Source organism: Bactrocera dorsalis, chromosome 6, assembly GCF_023373825.1.
Source record: "Bactrocera dorsalis isolate Fly_Bdor chromosome 6, ASM2337382v1, whole genome shotgun sequence".
Taxonomy (NCBI): Eukaryota; Metazoa; Arthropoda; class Insecta; order Diptera; family Tephritidae; genus Bactrocera; species Bactrocera dorsalis.
This window is the reverse complement of record NC_064308.1, coordinates 22,983,973-23,002,804: the sequence shown is the minus strand read 5'-3', so window position 1 is coordinate 23,002,804 and position 18,832 is coordinate 22,983,973. Positions and strand designations below refer to the sequence as shown.

At 38.2% G+C, this 18,832-nt stretch overlaps 1 protein-coding gene across 1 annotated transcript in view; it reads right to left on the bottom strand.

The window, feature by feature from the left end:
* Nucleotides 1–1,145: 1,145 nt before the first annotated feature.
* Nucleotides 1,146–18,832, bottom strand: part of LOC125779269 (uncharacterized) — a 51,860-nt gene continuing 34,173 nt past the window's right edge. Inside the window, exon 2 of the mRNA XM_049460348.1 lies at nt 1,146–7,329. Within this exon, the coding sequence (XP_049316305.1) occupies nt 7,100–7,329 (230 nt within the window). The 3' untranslated portion in view covers nt 1,146–7,099. The remainder of the gene's footprint in view (nt 7,330–18,832) is intronic.

The window sequence follows — 18,832 nt, the reverse complement described above, 5'->3', positions numbered from 1 at the left end:
GTTGCGAAAAAAAGAAACGACTGGCGCGCGGTTGTTAACTCGGCTATAATCACGTAAGCGGTGTCTACGCCAATTAAGAAGAAGAAGATGGGTTCGTATACCCAGGTATGTGAGCCGGTAATGCTTACAACTGACTAATTCATGTCTTCAGATATATAGCTTGGTAATACATACAGCTGATCGATTTGTATCCCTGGTATGTGAGTTGATCTGTTCTGAAATTCCAAGGACATCGCTGTGTTAAAATTCAGCAATGAATTCAGCAGTAAGACCCTCACTTTGGCTCTTACCAACTCATACACTACCTATTACCTTTTGCTAGTGGGTTGATAGGTGGTTGTTTTCAAATGTTCAATTCAATGCACGCATTTATGACTCCCCATGCATTTTTATTTTTAATGGATGCGCATTGCATATAAATGCATATGGCTGTTTGTGTACAAATGTATGTGTGTATGTTTGAAAATAGATACTATTTATTTTTAATAGTATTTCATGTGCATGTTCAATGATATTTTAACACTTGTTTTATCACCAAATGTCTTACATCAATTGATATTTCTTTTCGTGGAGCCATTCTAGCTATTCAAGTGTTTAAACCAATACTAAATTTAATAAATGCCAAACAGTAAACATAATAATAATAAAGGAAAAGCCTACTTTACCGTTATTATAACAAAGTACAAAGTATGAGCTTCGTACTGTGTGTAGATTTTGTCGCAATTATTGGGGTTTTCTTCCATAAATTTGTTGTTTCATGTTAAATAATGGATTTCTTAGTTCACTGTTGTTGGAATAAATATCAGAATAAAACTGTATAAATAAATTTTTTTAAAAACTTTTGTACTCTCATATCAAGAAAAATAGGTGGTGTCATTGTTATTAGAATAATAGCGGGATTCTGTAACCAGTCTCTAGTCTCTATTTGAAACATTTTGAGGCAAAGTCTCAATTTGAGACTAGTTACTATTCACTAAACAGTCTCTAGCGTTAGTCCCAAAATATTGAGACCTGGTAGGGGGCCATCCATAAATTACGTCACACCTTGAAAGGGGGGGAGGGTATCATTCAGAAGTGACATTGTGTGACAAGGGGCAGGGGGGGGTCAAAAGCTTTGAGACATCACATTTCAAAATTTGTGATGTACAAACGTGAACTTTATAGGTAAACAAAAAATATTAAACATTTATAAACACACTCTTTGTTTTTAATACTTAAGTTGTAACGAAGCTTTTTACTGCCCCTGCTTCTTACAAGTATAACTTGCTGAGGTATACTCGTCGTGTCCAGGGTTCGTTACAATAAATTTGTAAACATTGGGGCTCTTCTGCGAATCGTACTTTATTATAATTTAATCAAAGTTACAAAATTGTCTCCTGCGTTATAGTTTCAGCTTTACAACATGTTAAATATTTTCATTTAGATGCAATTTATATAGCTACAAATGCCCCACGCATGGTACCTCTCAGTCGCGAACTTACTGGTGTACTATTAAGTAATGATGATTTTGGGTCACATCTTGATTCAAGTATTCGAACTGCTGACTTAGATCTAGAAAAACGAAGCTTCGAAAATGCGGGCAATGTGTTGGCTGACCTTTGGGGCAAGTTAGTCATTGATAATTTTCCAGTCGTTGTTGAATGTGTTGCACCAACTGTTACTGGACTAGATATTGAACAGGCTATGATGTTGAAAAATAATGCTACTTGGTAAGCTAATGTACGTGAGTCACAACATTTTTTAGAAATAGTTAAATGTGAAACTATTGGCCGCTGCGGTGTAAGACGTCGTAGTCGTTGGAAATTATTAAAAGAAGCATTTTTACCACCACCTGTGTTAATTAAACAGACATCAGAAGGTTATGGAGTCACAGGGAGTGATGACAACGCTATGTTTGCTCCATTATTACTACAGATATTATTAAATCTCCAAGCATCATCCCATCTGAAACAAGTTATTGCCCTAGTGTCGAGTCATACTTATTTAAAAGATCGTGTAGCATATGTGGCCTATATTTTTCTTCATATTAAGCCACCAATCAACACAAACAATCACATAAAAAACAAGAGCTGTAATATATCGTGAAAATTCGTCCTCAAAGAATTGCGGCTAGACATGACCGAGAGATTCTCTGTTTAATGAATGATGGCGATGCTTTATGGATGGAAGAAGACGATGTTGATACGAAAAATGTTCCTGTCCTCCGAATTCAGAACGAAAATGAAGTGCCTGATTTACCAGCAATAAATGATATAAAGGAGTGGGTCAAAATTCCATGGACACAACATGATTAAGTTTTGTATTTTTAATTAGCATAATTAAGTATCTATTATTTCTTGACTAGTCATTCGTTGTGTCTGTACTTTAATAGTTAACGAAATGTTGATTTTATTAAAGATTATTCAATAAATATAAGAATAAATAGAATAACCTTTTTTTTTGATCCATAAAATTGGAAAATGTGTGACGTCACGAAAGGGGGGGAAGATCAAAATGTGACAACTTGTGACAAGGAGGGGGAAGGGGTTAAAAAGTCCTTAAATTCGTATGACATAATTTATGGATGGCCCCTAGTTAGCAGGTCACAAAACTAAAAAGAGCTCTTGTCTGCCATTTTGAATATACTGAATAGAGATCATCATAGATATTAATCGATTGTCGTTTCTTTATATTTTGTAAGCAACTCAAACACGAAAACATGAAAAATAAATCAATTTTACATAAATTTCGTAAATATTATGAAACAAAGTCAACATATATTTTTATTTTTATTGATAATTATGTTTTTTGACTATGTTATAGGAAATTTAATATTTCTTATCGACATATTTATTTTCATTCAAGTGTAAAAACATTTCTGAATAATGAAATGTAATAGATTTTGTGACTGTCACTTACAGAATAGCAATATCATCTCAAGTCTCAAAAATTGTCTCTAACTTGAAATCTCAAATTTAGAGACTTGAGACTGTCTCAAGTTACAGAATCGCACGTATCTCTGGATTGACAAATGAGACCAAAAGCCGTTTAATTCACTCCAACAAAATCTCTTTATTTTACAACTCGTCTACACTATATCTGTTTACTCTTAGCACTGGTTGATTACGTTGGCGCTGCCACGGCTTATACAGCCACGCACTCCTCGCTGATGCCGACGTGTCCTTCTAGAATTTTGCGTCTGGCAATTATAAGAACATTATGCTATACGGCGCCAGACGCAGCAATTGTTTAAGTAGGCAATTGAGAAGCAAAGTCCTCTCTCGACAGACAAAAACCAAACTCTATAAGTCTCTCATAATTCCCGTCCTGCTATATGGTGCAGAGGCTTGGACGATGTCAACAGCGGATGAGTCGACGTTGCGAGTTTTCGAGAGAAAAATTCTGCGAAAGATTTATGGTCCTTTGCGCGTTGGCCTCGGCGAATATCGCATTCGATGGAACGATGAGCTGTACGAGACATTGACATAGTTCAGCGAATTAAAAGACAGCGGCTACGCTAGCTAGGTCATGTTGTCCGGATGGATGAAAACACTCCAGCTCTGAAAGTATTCGACGCAGTACCCGCCGGGGGAAGCAGAGGAAGAGGAAGACCTCCACTCCGTTGGAAGGACCAAGTGGAGAAGGACCTGGCTTCGCTTGGAATATCCAATTGGCGCCACGTTGCGAAAAAAAGAAACGACTGGCGCGCGGTTGTTAACTCGGCTATAATCACGTAAGCGGTGTCTACGCCAATTAAGAAGAAGAAGATGGGTTCGTATACCCAGGTATGTGAGCCGGTAATGCTTACAACTGACTAATTCATGTCTTCAGATATATAGCTTGGTAATACATACAGCTGATCGATTTGTATCCCTGGTATGTGAGTTGATCTGTTCTGAAATTCCAAGGACATCGCTGTGTTAAAATTCAGCAATGAATTCAGCAGTAAGACCCTCACTTTGGCTCTTACCAACTCATACACTACCTATTACCTTTTGCTAGTGGGTTGATAGGTGGTTGTTTTCAAATGTTCAATTCAATGCACGCATTTATGACTCCCCATGCATTTTTATTTTTAATGGATGCGCATTGCATATAAATGCATATGGCTGTTTGTGTACAAATGTATGTGTGTATGTTTGAAAATAGATACTATTTATTTTTAATAGTATTTCATGTGCATGTTCAATGATATTTTAACACTTGTTTTATCACCAAATGTCTTACATCAATTGATATTTCTTTTCGTGGAGCCATTCTAGCTATTCAAGTGTTTAAACCAATACTAAATTTAATAAATGCCAAACAGTAAACATAATAATAATAAAGGAAAAGCCTACTTTACCGTTATTATAACAAAGTACAAAGTATGAGCTTCGTACTGTGTGTAGATTTTGTCGCAATTATTGGGGTTTTCTTCCATAAATTTGTTGTTTCATGTTAAATAATGGATTTCTTAGTTCACTGTTGTTGGAATAAATATCAGAATAAAACTGTATAAATAAATATTTTTAAAAACTTTTGTACTCTCATATCAAGAAAAATAGGTGGTGTCATTGTTATTAGAATAATAGCGGGATTCTGTAACCAGTCTCTAGTCTCTATTTGAAACATTTTGAGGCAAAGTCTCAATTTGAGACTAGTTACTATTCACTAAACAGTCTCTAGCGTTAGTCTCAAAATATTGAGACCTGGTAGGGGGCCATCCATAAATTACGTCACACCTTGAAAGGGGGGGAGGGTATCATTCAGAAGTGACATTGTGTGACAAGGGGCAGGGGGGGGTCAAAAGCTTTGTGACATCACATTTCAAAATTTGTGATGTACAAACGTGAACTTTATAGGTAAACAAAAAATATTAAACATTTATAAACACACTCTTTGTTTTTAATACTTAAGTTGTAACGAAGCTTTTTACTGCCCCTGCTTCTTACAAGTATAACTTGCTGAGGTATACTCGTCGTGTCCAGGGTTCGTTACAATAAATTTGTAAACATTGGGGCTCTTCTGCGAATCGTACTTTATTATAATTTAATCAAAGTTACAAAATTGTCTCCTGCGTTATAGTTTCAGCTTTACAACATGTTAAATATTTTCATTTAGATGCAATTTATATAGCTACAAATGCCCCACGCATGGTACCTCTCAGTCGCGAACTTACTGGTGTACTATTAAGTAATGATGATTTTGGGTCACATCTTGATTCAAGTATTCGAACTGCTGACTTAGATCTAGAAAAACGAAGCTTCGAAAATGCGGGCAATGTGTTGGCTGACCTTTGGGGCAAGTTAGTCATTGATAATTTTCCAGTCGTTGTTGAATGTGTTGCACCAACTGTTACTGGACTAGATATTGAACAGGCTATGATGTTGAAAAATAATGCTACTTGGTAAGCTAATGTACGTGAGTCACAACATTTTTTAGAAATAGTTAAATGTGAAACTATTGGCCGCTGCGGTGTAAGACGTCGTAGTCGTTGGAAATTATTAAAAGAAGCATTTTTACCACCACCTGTGTTAATTAAACAGACATCAGAAGGTTATGGAGTCACAGGGAGTGATGACAACGCTATGTTTGCTCCATTATTACTACAGATATTATTAAATCTCCAAGCATCATCCCATCTGAAACAAGTTATTGCCCTAGTGTCGAGTCATACTTATTTAAAAGATCGTGTAGCATATGTGGCCTATATTTTTCTTCATATTAAGCCACCAATCAACACAAACAATCACATAAAAAACAAGAGCTGTAATATATCGTGAAAATTCGTCCTCAAAGAATTGCGGCTAGACATGACCGAGAGATTCTCTGTTTAATGAATGATGGCGATGCTTTATGGATGGAAGAAGACGATGTTGATACGAAAAATGTTCCTGTCCTCCGAATTCAGAACGAAAATGAAGTGCCTGATTTACCAGCAATAAATGATATAAAGGAGTGGGTCAAAATTCCATGGACACAACATGATTAAGTTTTGTATTTTTAATTAGCATAATTAAGTATCTATTATTTCTTGACTAGTCATTCGTTGTGTCTGTACTTTAATAGTTAACGAAATGTTGATTTTATTAAAGATTATTCAATAAATATAAGAATAAATAGAATAACCTTTTTTTTTTGATAAATCCATAAAATTGGAAAATGTGTGACGTCACGAAAGGGGGGGAAGATCAAAATGTGACAACTTGTGACAAGGAGGGGGAAGGGGTTAAAAAGTCCTTAAATTCGTATGACATAATTTATGGATGGCCCCTAGTTAGCAGGTCACAAAACTAAAAAGAGCTCTTGTCTGCCATTTTGAATATACTGAATAGAGATCATCATAGATATTAATCGATTGTCGTTTCTTTATATTTTGTAAGCAACTCAAACACGAAAACATGAAAAATAAATCAATTTTACATAAATTTCGTAAATATTATGAAACAAAGTCAACATATATTTTTATTTTTATTGATAATTATGTTTTTTGACTATGTTATAGGAAATTTAATATTTCTTATCGACATATTTATTTTCATTCAAGTGTAAAAACATTTCTGAATAATGAAATGTAATAGATTTTGTGACTGTCACTTACAGAATAGCAATATCATCTCAAGTCTCAAAAATTGTCTCTAACTTGAAATCTCAAATTTAGAGACTTGAGACTGTCTCAAGTTACAGAATCGCACGTATCTCTGGATTGACAAATGAGACCAAAAGCCGTTTAATTCACTCCAACAAAATCTCTTTATTTTACAACTCGTCTACACTATATCTGTTTACTCTTAGCACTGGTTGATTACGTTGGCGCTGCCACGGCTTATACAGCCACGCACTCCTCGCTGATGCCGACGTGTCCTTCTAGAATTTTGCGTCTGGCAATTATAAGAACATTATGCTATACGGCGCCAGACGCAGCAATTGTTTAAGTAGACAAGCAGACAGCCGCAGCGCCAGATGCAGCTATTGTTTAAGTCGACAAGCAGACAGCCGCGGCGCCAGATGTCTACAACAAGACAAACACACGTAATGCTATTCCATATACATACAGCTATTGTTCATAATAAGGGATGCATGTAGCAATATAAATACAACTTAATACTACTTTTGTAACACTGCCCTCCACTTAAGCCTAATCGTCCCGATTAGGCATAAATCCTCTTGAACCAAATGAGGCGAGCCTCTCCAAATGTACTACTTTCATTTTACATCGTGCTTTTCCATTTCTTTGTATGCGGTATACCACGTCATTAAGTCGTTTCATCACCATATAGGGCCCTTCCCAGGCTGTCTGCAATTTCGGGGACAAGCCTTTCTTTCGAAGGGTATTGTACAACAGGACCAGATCACCTTCTTCAAAACCTTTTGAATTTGCAAACTGATCGAACCTTCATCTTCTTCTTATTGCTCATCAGATGCGTGTGCTGCCTTACCATTATATGCAATTCATTCATTTTTTCCTTTAAGGCAGAGCAATAATCTCCATCATTTCTTACAGCTATAGGATTCGTTCCAAACTTAAGATCAGCAGGGAGTCGCAGATCAGATCCGAAAATAATCTTTGCTGGCGTGTAACCAGTTGTCTCGTGCTTCGCTGAACGATACGCCAGCAGGAACATCTGGATGCACTTGTCCTAATTCCGTTGATCTTTATCAACGATTTTCCGCAGATGTTCTTCGAGCGTTCGGTTGAATCTCTCTACCATCCCATCTGATTGTGGGTGTAACGCTGTTGTCCGTGTCTTGTGGATGCCCAATAATGTACAGACTTCTTGGAAAATGGAAGATTCGAAATTCCTGCCTGTCTGAGTGTAATTCGACGGGCACTCCGAACCTTGTTATCCAATTTTCTACAAACGCTTCGGCTACTGTCTTCGCTTCTTGGTTTGGTAAGGCATATACTTCTGGCCATTTGCTAAAATAGTCCATGACAACCAGTAGATACTTGTTTCCGGCCGTAATGGTTGGGAACGGACCTGCAACATCCATTGCGACTCGTTCAAATGGTGATCCCACGTTGTACTGTTGTAGCCTACCGCGACTTTTGGCTTTAGGACCTTTAGCTGCCATGCACTCTACGCAATTACTTATCCATTCTGCTATGGAATCTCGACAACCGATCCAGTAGAACCGTTGTTTAATTTTCTCTATAGTTTTTGTAATCCCAAGGTGCCCTCCACTAGGTCCATTGTGATATTCTTTCAATACTTTCGGGATCATGGACTTCGGTACTATGATCAGCAGACGAGACTGTTTGCCATCTTCGCTTTCCCAGGTACGATGAAGGTATCCATTACCGAGGTTTATGCTGTTCCATTGGGCCCAATATGCTTTTGCAGTTGGACTCTCGCTACTTATTTGTTTCTTTGGTGGTCGTACCCCATTTTCTTTGGCCATTACCAGCTTTGCAAGATCAGGGTCCTCCAGCTGATTGATTCTGATGGAGGAGTCCAATCATCTTCCGGTTCTATAATCAGTAATCGCACGTCGATTATACCTTCTTTTCCTTCTGATTTGGAGCAATGTTTACATTCCAGTGGACAAGGGCGACGTGATTATGCATCAACATTTTTGTGGTGATTCCCCTTTCGATGTTCCGTTTCGAAGTCGTAATTCTGTAATCTTTCGATCCATCGTGCAATTTGGCCTTCCGGATTCTTAAACTGTAATAACCATTTTAATGCTGCATGATCAGTCCTCAGCAAGAATCGTTGTCCATACAAATACTTGTGGAAATGTTTTACACATTCCACCACAGCTAGTAGTTCTTTTCGCGTCACACAGTAGTTTTTCTCTGGTTTCCCGAGCACTCTGCTGTAATACCCAATTACTCTTTCTTGTTCGTCGATGAGCTGAGACAGGACACCTCCAATTCCATAAGCGCTCGCATCTGTATCCAGGATGAATTTCTTTCCAGGTATTGGATAAGCTAACATCGGCGCCGTACAAAGTAGTTCTTTAAGCTGCTCAAACGCTTTTTCTTGCTCCAACTGCCATACAAACGGGCGATTCTTCTTTGTTAAATCATGTAAACTTCTAGCCACATTCGCAAATCCAGGTACAAAACGCGGTAATACGGGCATAAGCCAAGGAAGCTGTGGAGTTCATGTATGTTGGTGGGTCGAGGTCAATCTTTGACTGCTTTTATTTTTCCTTCCTCGGTGTGAATCCCCTCAGTTAACACTTTATGTCCGAGATATGTGACCTGCTTCTTCCATAATGAACACTTTTTGGGATTCAAGCGTAATCCGGCTGATGCTATTCGCTGAAAGACTTCCTCTAGATTTTTCAGATGATCATCGAAACTTTTTCCCATGATGATAATGTCATCAAGATACACCAAACATGTCTTCCAGTTGAATCCTTTTAACACATGTTCCATCAGTTGCCCGAACGTTGCAGGCGCATTACATAACCCAAATGGCATCACAGAGAATTCCCATAGCCCGTCGCCCATACTGAAAGCGGTCTTTTCACGGTCACGTTGATCAATCTCGACTTGCCAATATCCACTTTGTAGATCTAATATAGAAAACCATTTCGCTGCAGACAAGGTGTCTAATGTATCGTCGATTCTCGGTAGAGGATAACTGTCTTTCTTTGTGACATCATTCAACTTCCTATAATCTACGCAGAAACGGGTGCTACCATCTTTCTTTTTAACTAAGACGATAGGTGAGCTCCATGGACTTATTGAAGGTTCGATTACACCGTTTTTGTGCATGTCTTCAATAATTTTGTTAGCATCCTCACGTTTTGCTAGTGGAACCCTACACGGAGCTTGTCGGATTGGTTTAGCGTCTCCAGTATTTATGCGATGTTTGACAATGCCGGTTCTTCCTGTGTTGTTTCCTTCGTTGGCAAATATGGATGCGTATTTTTCTAATAGTTTTTCTGCTTTTAATTTTTCATTTCCATGCACCTCGTTCAGCAAATTGTTTAGGAGTGTAGGACTTATCTGCTGTGGCTCAATAGTAGGCTTCTGTTGTGACCGTTCGCATCGTGCTATTGCACTTATATTCTGGCACTGTCCAATTACTGCTCCTTTCTTCAGCCTTATAGGCGTGTTGAATTCATTCACTACTCTGACCGGAATGGTAGCGTCTTCTCTAGTTTTCACAAGCGTTCTTCCTACCAATATTGGTGTATCTATTTTTGTTGGTTCCACAATCCACAACTCTTCAGTCCCACCTCCTCCATTCACTTTAGCCCATACAATCGCCTCAGATTTTGGTGGAATACTCTGATTATCATCAACAATCGCCCTCTTACTTTCAACGTTGGTCACATATCCGGTGTTTATAGGCATCTCCATGTTCTGGCAAAACAGCATTTGCTTGTTTAAATCCAAAGTAATCCCGTGATCAATCATGAAATCTACTCCCATTATAATTTCATCCGTGATTTCTGCTACGATGAAGGTGTGATTAACTTCCAGGGTACCAATCATGACTTCGCAAAACACTTTTCCCGCAACAGCTGCTTCCTCTCCGGTGGCCGTTCGAAGCTTGCAACCGACTAATGGTTTAACCGTTCCTCTTACCACATCCGGTCGGATAATTGAATGTGTGGCACCAGTATCCAAAGTAAGCGTTGACAGTCGTCCATTTACGATACCGTTGATAGTAAGATTGTTGTCATGGCGGCCTATTTGTGATATCGAGATGGCGGGGCAAATAGTTGTGGGAACCAGCTCACGCCCCTTTGAACTGTTCCGTTTTAGTTTAACGACTTGTGAGATGTGGATGCTCCGTCCTCGTTATCTGTTGGTTGTTTCCGTTTTGATGGGTTTACTTTTATATTGCAATTCCGGGCAAAGTGACCCGCTTTTCCACAGTTGAAACATCTGCCTGTTGTATTTACTCGCGGTGCAGCAATTGCCTTCAGAGTCTTCAACATTTCTTCCATCAACGCCGGTTGTTCCATTTCAACCCTTTGTACTTTGTGTGCTGGTTTACTTAGTAGGGAAGCTGTTTCCTGTGTGAGGGCGTGCGAAACCGTTTCAGCAAACGTTTTTTTTGGCAATGCATATGTGGCGCGTTTGGTGTCCACATCACGAATTCCATTTATGAAACTTTGAATTTTCACCCTCTCAATGTAATCCACAGGTGCATCTGCATTTGTCAAATGAGCCAGTCGTTCTATTTCAGTTGCGAACTCTTACAATGACTCGTTCATTTTCTGACCCCTATTTTGCAGTTCGATCTGGTATATTTGTTTCCGGTGCTCACTACCATATCGTCTTTCTATCGCACTCATCAATGCCTCATAGTTGTCACGTTCACAGTCTGGAATAGTCTGAAGGATTTCTGCCGCAGGTCCTTTCAATGATACAAGCAAGGACGCCACTTTGTCTGCTGCATTCCAGTTATTGGCCATTGCTGTCTTTTCAAACTGAAGTTTGAAAATTTGAAATGGAATACTTCCATCGAATGTGGGTGCCTTCAATCTTGGATTATTTGTTGATGGTGCAGGGCCATGCAGTTGCAGTTCTCGCATACGATTACTCAGTTGAAGAAATTCTGATCTTAAATTTTCTTTTTCATTTTTTATTGTGCTTAATTCGTCTTCAAATTTTGAAAATTTCTCTTGCACTTGTGTATTATTTTCTGTAATCTGTTGTACCAAACGCTTTTCTAACTGCATATTATTTTCAGTCATTTGTTGTGTAAGGCAAGACTTTAACTGCGATGTATTTTCAGCTATTTGCTGTGCCAGACGATTTTCTGTTTGCACTGCATTTTCTGCTATTTGCTTAATAGCCACTAACAGCATGTTCATGTCTACACTTGATGTTCGTTGTTCTTCTACTTTTTCTTCTACCTTTGTAGAAGTTTCTGGGCCATCAAACTCGAATTCATCCACATTAATTCCATCCGCTTCCATTGCTTCACGTAATCGTGCCTGCAGATCCGCCTTTTGTCCGCTTATCGGCAAATTACGCTCCCCCAGTTCCTTTTTTAATTGCTGAATTCTCAATTCCCCGAATTTAACCATCTTGAATTTGGATTATTTGACAATCCCAATTCTGACACCAATTGTTACGAATTTACTCCTTGCTAGTTTTACTTTACTAGGTTCGTATCTCTGGATTGACATATGAAACCAAAAGCCGTTTAATTCACTTCAACAAAATCTCTTTATTTTACAACTCGTCTACACTATATCAGTTAGTTTAGCACTGGTTGATTACGTTGGCGCTGCCACGGCTTATATAGCCACGCACTCCTCGCTGATGCCGACGTGTCCTTCTAGAATATTGCGTCTGGCAATTATAAGAACATTATATACGGCGCCAGACGCAGCAATTGTTTAAGTAGACAAGCAGACAGCCGCGGCGCCAGATGCAACTATTGTTTAAGTCGACAAGCAGACAGCCGCGGCGCCAGATGTCTACAACAAGACAAACACACGTAATGCTATTCCATATACATACAGCTATTGTTCATAATAAGGGATGCATGTAGCAATACAAATACAACTTAATACTACTTTTGTAACAATACGTATAAAAGAAAGTCGTGCTAGTTACACCATTTATAACTTAAGAACGGCTGAACGGATTTGGCTGAGAATTGGTGGGGAGGTAGTTTAGAACCAGGGTAAGGACATAGGATACTTTTCATTTCTTTATATTATAATCCAATACAACTCATAAAAATAAAAATTATATTTCAAATTATAAGTATTTGTTAAAAAGTCATGTTTATACATAGATGTCGGGGTATGTCGACGTAAGGGGTCGATTGCGTTTAATTAAAAGGTAGTTAGTTTTTTTGGTCTACAACTTTGCTTCCGCCGTTTTTTTTGTAAATTTAAGGCTTTATAGTATAAAAACGGTCCAAAAGTGTTTTCCCTTATTCCCTCAAAAAGCAGTGCTTAATTAACACACGAAATGCTTTAGGGACCATTTTTTTAACTAACACAAGTTGCTTTACAAATGTTCTATATTTTTTTAATACCTAATAGAAATCATATAGATGGTAGTAGTAGAGTGATAGTATTATCTATGTATGCGTCAGCCTCAGTAAAGCGTGGACGGGTCCTCAGCCACACTTTTCTTGGAATTAAAAAAGAAAAGCAAAAATTCCCGCAAATGTCGAAAATTCGGCTCATGAAATGACATTCATCAATTGAGAATAAGTTTGGGATGCAAACAGACCTCTACAAATATTTTGTTGGGTTAATGTTGACACAAATGTCCAAGCTCGATATACAATAAAACGATTTAATCGACCAGTGTTTGACCCTATAGACATCTATTGGAAAACAGCGGAAGCAAATTTGTAAACCTAATAGTTCAAACGTTATAAAACTTTAATTCAATATATACTTGGGTATATACAAGTATACGAGAGTTTGTTATTGATTTCGTATTAGCTAGTGTTAGAGTTGAGTGTTAATATAAATACGTATTGTTGTAATTTTATATGATTTATAACTCCTTTTCGTCTGTTGAGTTTATTCCCTCGTTGTGGGTGATTGATGAATAATTTTGGTGGATTCCCGGGTTGTATCCATATTGTGTTGTGTATTAATTAGAGATTGTACTTATACTATGTTCGGACCGACATTGAAAACATGTTTTCGTGGAAAAAACACAAGTTTTCGTTGATGTAAAATCTGTCAAACGAAAACACAGTTTTCGCTGAAAACTACTTGAAAACTTACATTCCACTCATTATAATCGGTGCCTGCTCTAGTTTAATCGATTTTTTTGGAAGACATATTTTGCCGGCCCTAAATTGTCACTTGATATTTGTTTACATTCCATATACAAATACAGATGCTCACTATTAGGGAGATTCTCTTGTTCTTGCAAAACCCTTGCACAGTGCACCAATTGCAGAATTTTCTTCTTGGTGCAACCGCACAACAAAAACACACAAAAATTTATTTGCAATGGCTGTAAAATATGTCAGACCAAAACCCATGTTATTTTTCGTGCCGTCATACTCGTATATCACTAGATTCTGCAATGGGTGCTCTCTTGGCCTTGCATATTTCGATATAGGATTTTTGCATTTTGTGTCATCTTGCAAGAGCAAGAGAATCCCCGCATAGATAGTTGTCAGTGAAAACTCATCGAAAACACACGTTGTCGGTCCGAACGACTTACATTCCACAATATGCAAATGATTTTTCAAAATGCTTTCAATGTCGGTCCGAACATAGTATTAACGTGTACTTTGTATAATAGTTGTTCTCTTTGTTGTTAAACCGTTTTGTTCTCCGTGTTCACTTGTTATAGTTGAAAAAAAGGTATAAAAATGTTTTATTGTATCGTGGGATGGCGCACTTTCGTTTTACGTATTCAATGTCTTTCACTTGTAGTGTTGGCGGGATAATAAGCCTTTGCTACAAAAACCACGGAAAAATTGTCATCTTTTGTTTCTCCTTCCTTTGCGTGTTAAGTGAAGTTGGGGCGGTTGATATTCCTCTGCATTACGCCTCTATTACTTTATGTAATTGTATTTGTTTGGATTAAACAGTAGAAATCATTTGAGAATTTAATTTCTTCAAAAAAAAAAAATAAATAAATAAATTAAAAACAAAAACAAAAAAAAAACCTCACATCTACATAAATAAAAAAAAAATTGTGTTAGTTACACCATTTAAAACTCAGGAACGGCTGAACCGATTTGATTGAAAATTGGTGGGGAGGTAGCTTAGAATCAGGGTAAGGACATATGATACCTTTTATCTCTTTATGTTAAAATTTATTACAATTTATAATTACAAAAATTATATTTCAAATAATAAGCATTTGTTCAAAATTCATGTTTGTAGGAATCACTTGCATATATGCGTACAATTTTTAACAGATTTTTCCTCAAAAATAATACAATTCTTAAGTATTTGGAATAGTAAAAAAGCCCTGCAACCAAATACGCAGTGAAATAGATTATAACTGACTCAGTAATCAGTCGTTGACGTGCATCGCAGAAGACTGATGTCATAACCTTTCCAGCCGACTTTTTCGTCTTTCCACGCTTGAGAACCGGTTCATCATGTGCAGTCCACTAAAATTACTGTCGATTGGACTCCAGTGGGAAATGATGGATTGTCACACACCCATGCAAGAATTCTGTTTTATTACGATTAAAGAGCACTCAAACACTTCTCAGAATCAGTTATTCGATGTTTTTGTTGGATTATGAACTTGCGAGCGCCCACTTTGCACAGAGATTTCATCTCTTTAGAGCATCATTGTCCTCGGTGCTCATTTCGCCTGTTTCCAGATTAGCAAATATCTTTTCAACGGTAGATTTCCCTGAGCCCAAATTCAACAGTATTTTCCCCAAAACGCCAAATGCTTTATTAACACACGAAATGCTTTATGATCCATTTATTTGTAACCTAACACAAGTTGCTTCACAAAAATGGTATATCTCATTAACTAATAGCTATAATCCAATCAACAGAAATCATATAGAGGGGTAGTAGTAGTGTTATCTATGTATCAGCCACAGTGAAGCGTGGACGGGTCCTCTAGTATTAGAATAATACTCTATAAATACAGTTTTCTAAAGACTTTTTATACTCTCATATCAATAAAAACATCCCCCTAGTATGCAGATTTTTGTCCATGCTTTTTCAATAGCATGGTTAAAATAAGAAAAACCCTTCTACTTAACTAACTTTATATAAAAGCTTTATAAAATCAATTGAGGTTATGATGTTCATAGCTTGTTAAGAGTGATGCGGGTACAACACAGCTGGGGCGAGTTAGACTACGAATAAGGCAATCATCAATCCCGTGAACATTATATACTCGTACATACATACATATTGTTACAAAAGTAGTATTAAGTTGTATTTGTATTGCTATATGCATCCCTTATTATGAACAATAGCTGTAGGTATATGGAATAGCATTTGTCTTGTTGTAGACATCTGGCGCCACGGCTGTCTGCTTGTCGAAACAATAGACATCTGGCGCCGCACTGTCTGCTTGTCTAGTTAAACAATTGCTGAGTCTGGCGCCGTATAGCATTATGTTCTGGTAATTTCCAGACGCAATATTCTAGAAGGACACGTCGGCATCAGCGAGAAGTGCGTGGCTATATAAGCCGTGGCAGCGCCAACGTAATCAACTAGTGCTAAGAGTAAACTGCTATAGTGTAGACGAGTTGTAAAATAAAGAGATTTTGTTGAAGTGAATTAAACGGTTTTACAGGGTAGGCCATTTAAAGTTGACCCATCTGGCAACGCTGTAACTTTTAACAGCGCTGACAAATCGGCTAATGTCATACCGCGTTAGAAGCGTCATTCGAAGACAATTTATACCATGGAACAGTACACTCCAAAAGAACGCGCTGAAATTGTTCAGCTTTATATTCAAAATAACTTTTCAATTGTGTTAACTCAACGTGCGTTTCGCAAAAAAAATAAAGTGAAAAGTGCTCCAGTTAAGAACACAATTAAGTCTTTATACGCAAAATTTGTGAACACCGGTAATCTCAGTAATGCCAGTCATGCATCCAGACAACGCACAAGACGTTCTGATGAAAATATCGAAGCTGTACGAGCCAGTATTGAGGAGACTCCATCGACATCGAGTTATCGCCGCTCTCAGGAATTAGACATCTCTCGCACCACTCTCCGACGCATAATTCATAAAGATTTGAAGATGTTTCCATTTAAAATTCAAATGGCACAAAAACTAAACCCAGCTGATTATCCGCGACGCCTTAATTTTGGCAAATGGGCCATCGAAATGGCTGAAAACGAAAAATGGTGATGTTGACTGGCCACCGAGATCACCAGATTTGACGCCACCAGACTTTTATTTGTGGGGTTATTTGAAATCCAAGGTATACGCTAATAAGCCAAAGACCTTAGCTCAACTGAAAGCCAACATTCGACGTGAAACAGCCGCCATATCATCCGAAACATTGGCCAAAGTCATGGAAAATGTCGAAAAAAGAGTGCATTTAGCTGTCAAAGCTAAAGGTGCCCATTTACGCGATCTAATTTTTAAATATTAGCTGAAACAAATCCCCTTGGACCAAAATAAATTATTTTTGAAATGAACAAAAAACATTGTTTTCTTTTGTTCTTTTTTTTAGAAACAAATGGGTCAACTTTAAATGGCCTACCCTGTATTTGTCAATCCAGAGATACGAACCTAGTAAAGTAAACTAGTAAGGAGTAAATTCGTAACAATTGGTGTCAGAAGTGGGATTGTCAAATAATCCAAATTCAAGATAGTTAAATTCGGAGAATTGAGAATTCAGCAATTAAAAAAGGAACTGGAGGAACGTAATTTGCCGATAAGTGGGCAAAAGGCGGATCTGCAGGCACGATTACGTAAAGCAATGGAAGCGGATGGAATTAATGTGGACGAGTTCGAATTTGATGGGCCAGAAACTTCTACAAAGGTAGAAGAAAAAGTAGAAGAACAACGAACATCATCAAGTGCAGACATGAACATGCTGTTAGTGGCTATACAGAAAATAGCTGAAAATACAGAAAATGCAGTGCAAACAGGAAATCGTCTGGCACAGCAAATAGCTGAAAATGCAGAAAAAGCAGTGCAAACAGAAAATCGTCTGGCACAGCAAATAGCCGAGAATGTAGTGCAAACAGAAAATCGTCTGGCACAGCAAATAACGCAAATAGCTGAAAATACATCACAGTTAGAGTCTCGCCTTACACAACAAATGACTGAAAATAATATGCAGTTAGAAAAGCGTTTGGTACAACAGATTACAGAAAATAATACACAAGTGCAAGAGAAATTTTCAAAATTTGAAGACGAATTAAGCACAATAAAAAATTACGAAGAAAATTTAAGATCAGAATTTCTTCAACTGAGTAATCGTATGCGAGAACTGTAACTGCATGGCCCTGCACCATCAACAAATAATCCAAGATTGAAGGCACCCACATTCGATGGAAGTATTCCATTTCAAATTTTTAAACTTCAGTTTGAAAAGACAGCAATGGCCAATAACTGGAATGCAGTGGACAAAGTGGCGTCCTTGTTTGCATCATTGAAAGGACCTGCGGCAGAAATCCTTCAGACTATTCCAGACTGTGAACGGGACAACTATGAGGCATTGATGAGTGCGATAGAAAGACGATATGGTAGTGAGCACCGGAAACAAATATACCAGATCGAACTGCAAAATAGGGGTCAGAAGATGAACGAGTCATTGCAAGAGTTCGCAACTGAAATAGAACGACTGGCTCATTTGGCAAATGCAGATGCACCTGTGGATTACATTCAGCGGGTAAAAATTCAATGTTTCATAAATGGAATTCGTGATGTGGACACCAAACGCGCCACATATGCCTTGCCAAAAAGAACGTTTGCTGAAACGGTTTCGCACGCCCTCACACAGGAAACAGCTTCCCTACTAAGTAAACCAGCACACAAAGTACAACCGGCGCTGATGGAAGAAATGTTGAAGACTCTGAAGGCAATTGCTGCACCGCGAGTAAATACAACAGGCAGATGTTTCAATGGATGGAGTCATGTGTAGAAGTTCACGCAAGTGAGGAAAGTTCTCTGATTGCCATTCACTTGGGAGTGGCCAGAAACGATTCTTTTACATGTGACTCAAGCAGCTCACGACTTCCGGTCTTTGACCAAGTATCCTCTGGGTAGCCTAAGAACATCCGTTTGAAGGCGAGCTAACGTGAGAAGGCGAAGCATCCCCTGCATAGGGTTGTGCGCTGGGTTTGGGACCCGCCACGTAAAAAAACACCCCCAGTGAATAGTCATAACCAGCCTCGGATGAGAGACCCCCCTTTTGATGACGACCATGGCAAACGAAATAAGGACTACGAATTGAGGGCATGCACCTGGAATGTCCGGTCCCTTAATTGGGAAGGTGCCGCTGCCCAGCTGGTTGAT